Here is a 1,182-nt window from a genome sequence, read left to right as displayed (position 1 = left end):
ATATATATATATATATATATATATATATATATATATATATATAATTTAAGTAAGGAATATTTTAGTAGATATATTAGCAAAATATATTAAATTTTAGATTTAAAAAATTTCTATTATAAAAACTAACTTAAAATTTAAAAATATTTTAATTATTTTAAAATTTAAAGCAAAAAAAAAAAGTAACGATAATAAATAATTACTTTTTATTTTTATTTTAAATTAAATTTTAAAATTATTAGATTTTTAATAAAAATTTTATTATAACTTAAAACTTGATATACCTATCAACTAAAAAGATTCTTTAAGTAAATTAACAAATCGATAATATATATATATATATATATATATATATATATATATATATATTATTGAAAAAGAATTATTTAAGGGAAGAACACTAAAGTATAAAGTAAAAGATAATTTAAAAATAAAAGAAGATGCAAGAGGCACAAAAAGAAACAAAAAAGACATGTTATTAACCTGAAGAGTTATCCATTGTGAGCTGAATTTCTTTCCTTTGGTTTAAGAAGACAACATGATCATCACCCCAAATAACCTCATAGTTTTCATCGAAGCTTGTTTCTGTGTCCATTTTTCCTTGGACAAGAACATGAACAAGAAGAAGGAAAATGAAGAATTGAGAACCCATATGTACTATTTTGAATATTACAACGTTGGATAATTAATATGCTTATTATGTTGTTTGCAAAGTTATACAAATCCATGTATATATATACACATGATGATGTAAGCTTTGTTTGTAAATGGAAAGATGCATGCAATGACCCATAATTGCATGGCCAATACGCCATTGACTTCTCAATATTACTATCGTCCATAACAAACCACATCATTAGGGCTTTCTTCAGAAGCAAAGTAAATAGAGACTTTTCGTAGCTTCATATATTCATTAATAAAATAAACTTTCATGAGAAAATGCTTTACTCTAAAACAAAAACTTCAATTATAAATTTTGTCTTTTTTCCTCTTTTAGATATAATTGGGTTTTTCTAAACTTACGTAACACAAAAATCCACAAGATTCCAGCTCTTCCATTGCTGTGCAATCAATTATTTAATGTTTTCTTCTCGGAAAATTTTAGATATATTATTCGATTTTTCATAATAAAGCTTCAATAGCTCGCAAAAAAATTCTTACGACACTTTTATTGCACTACGCATA

General features: G+C 23.1%; 1 protein-coding gene across 2 annotated transcripts in view; it reads right to left on the bottom strand.

The window, feature by feature from the left end:
- Positions 1 to 723, bottom strand: part of LOC106758574 (xyloglucan endotransglucosylase/hydrolase protein 2) — a 3,227-nt gene extending 2,504 nt beyond the window's left edge. The window contains exon 1 of one of the 2 annotated variants that reach the window (XM_014641494.2): positions 481 to 723. In XM_014641494.2, coding sequence (XP_014496980.1) covers positions 481 to 649 — 169 coding nt within the window. In that variant the 5' untranslated portion in view covers positions 650 to 723. The remainder of the gene's footprint in view (positions 1 to 480) is intronic. The other variant, XM_014641493.2, reaches the window with a different exon arrangement.
- Positions 724 to 1,182: the final 459 nt, after the last annotated feature.

This window comes from Vigna radiata, chromosome 4 (genome assembly GCF_000741045.1).
Source record: "Vigna radiata var. radiata cultivar VC1973A chromosome 4, Vradiata_ver6, whole genome shotgun sequence".
NCBI classification, from domain to species: Eukaryota; Viridiplantae; Streptophyta; class Magnoliopsida; order Fabales; family Fabaceae; genus Vigna; species Vigna radiata.
Note: the sequence above shows the minus strand (reverse complement) of the source record. Positions and strands in the feature narration are given on the sequence as shown.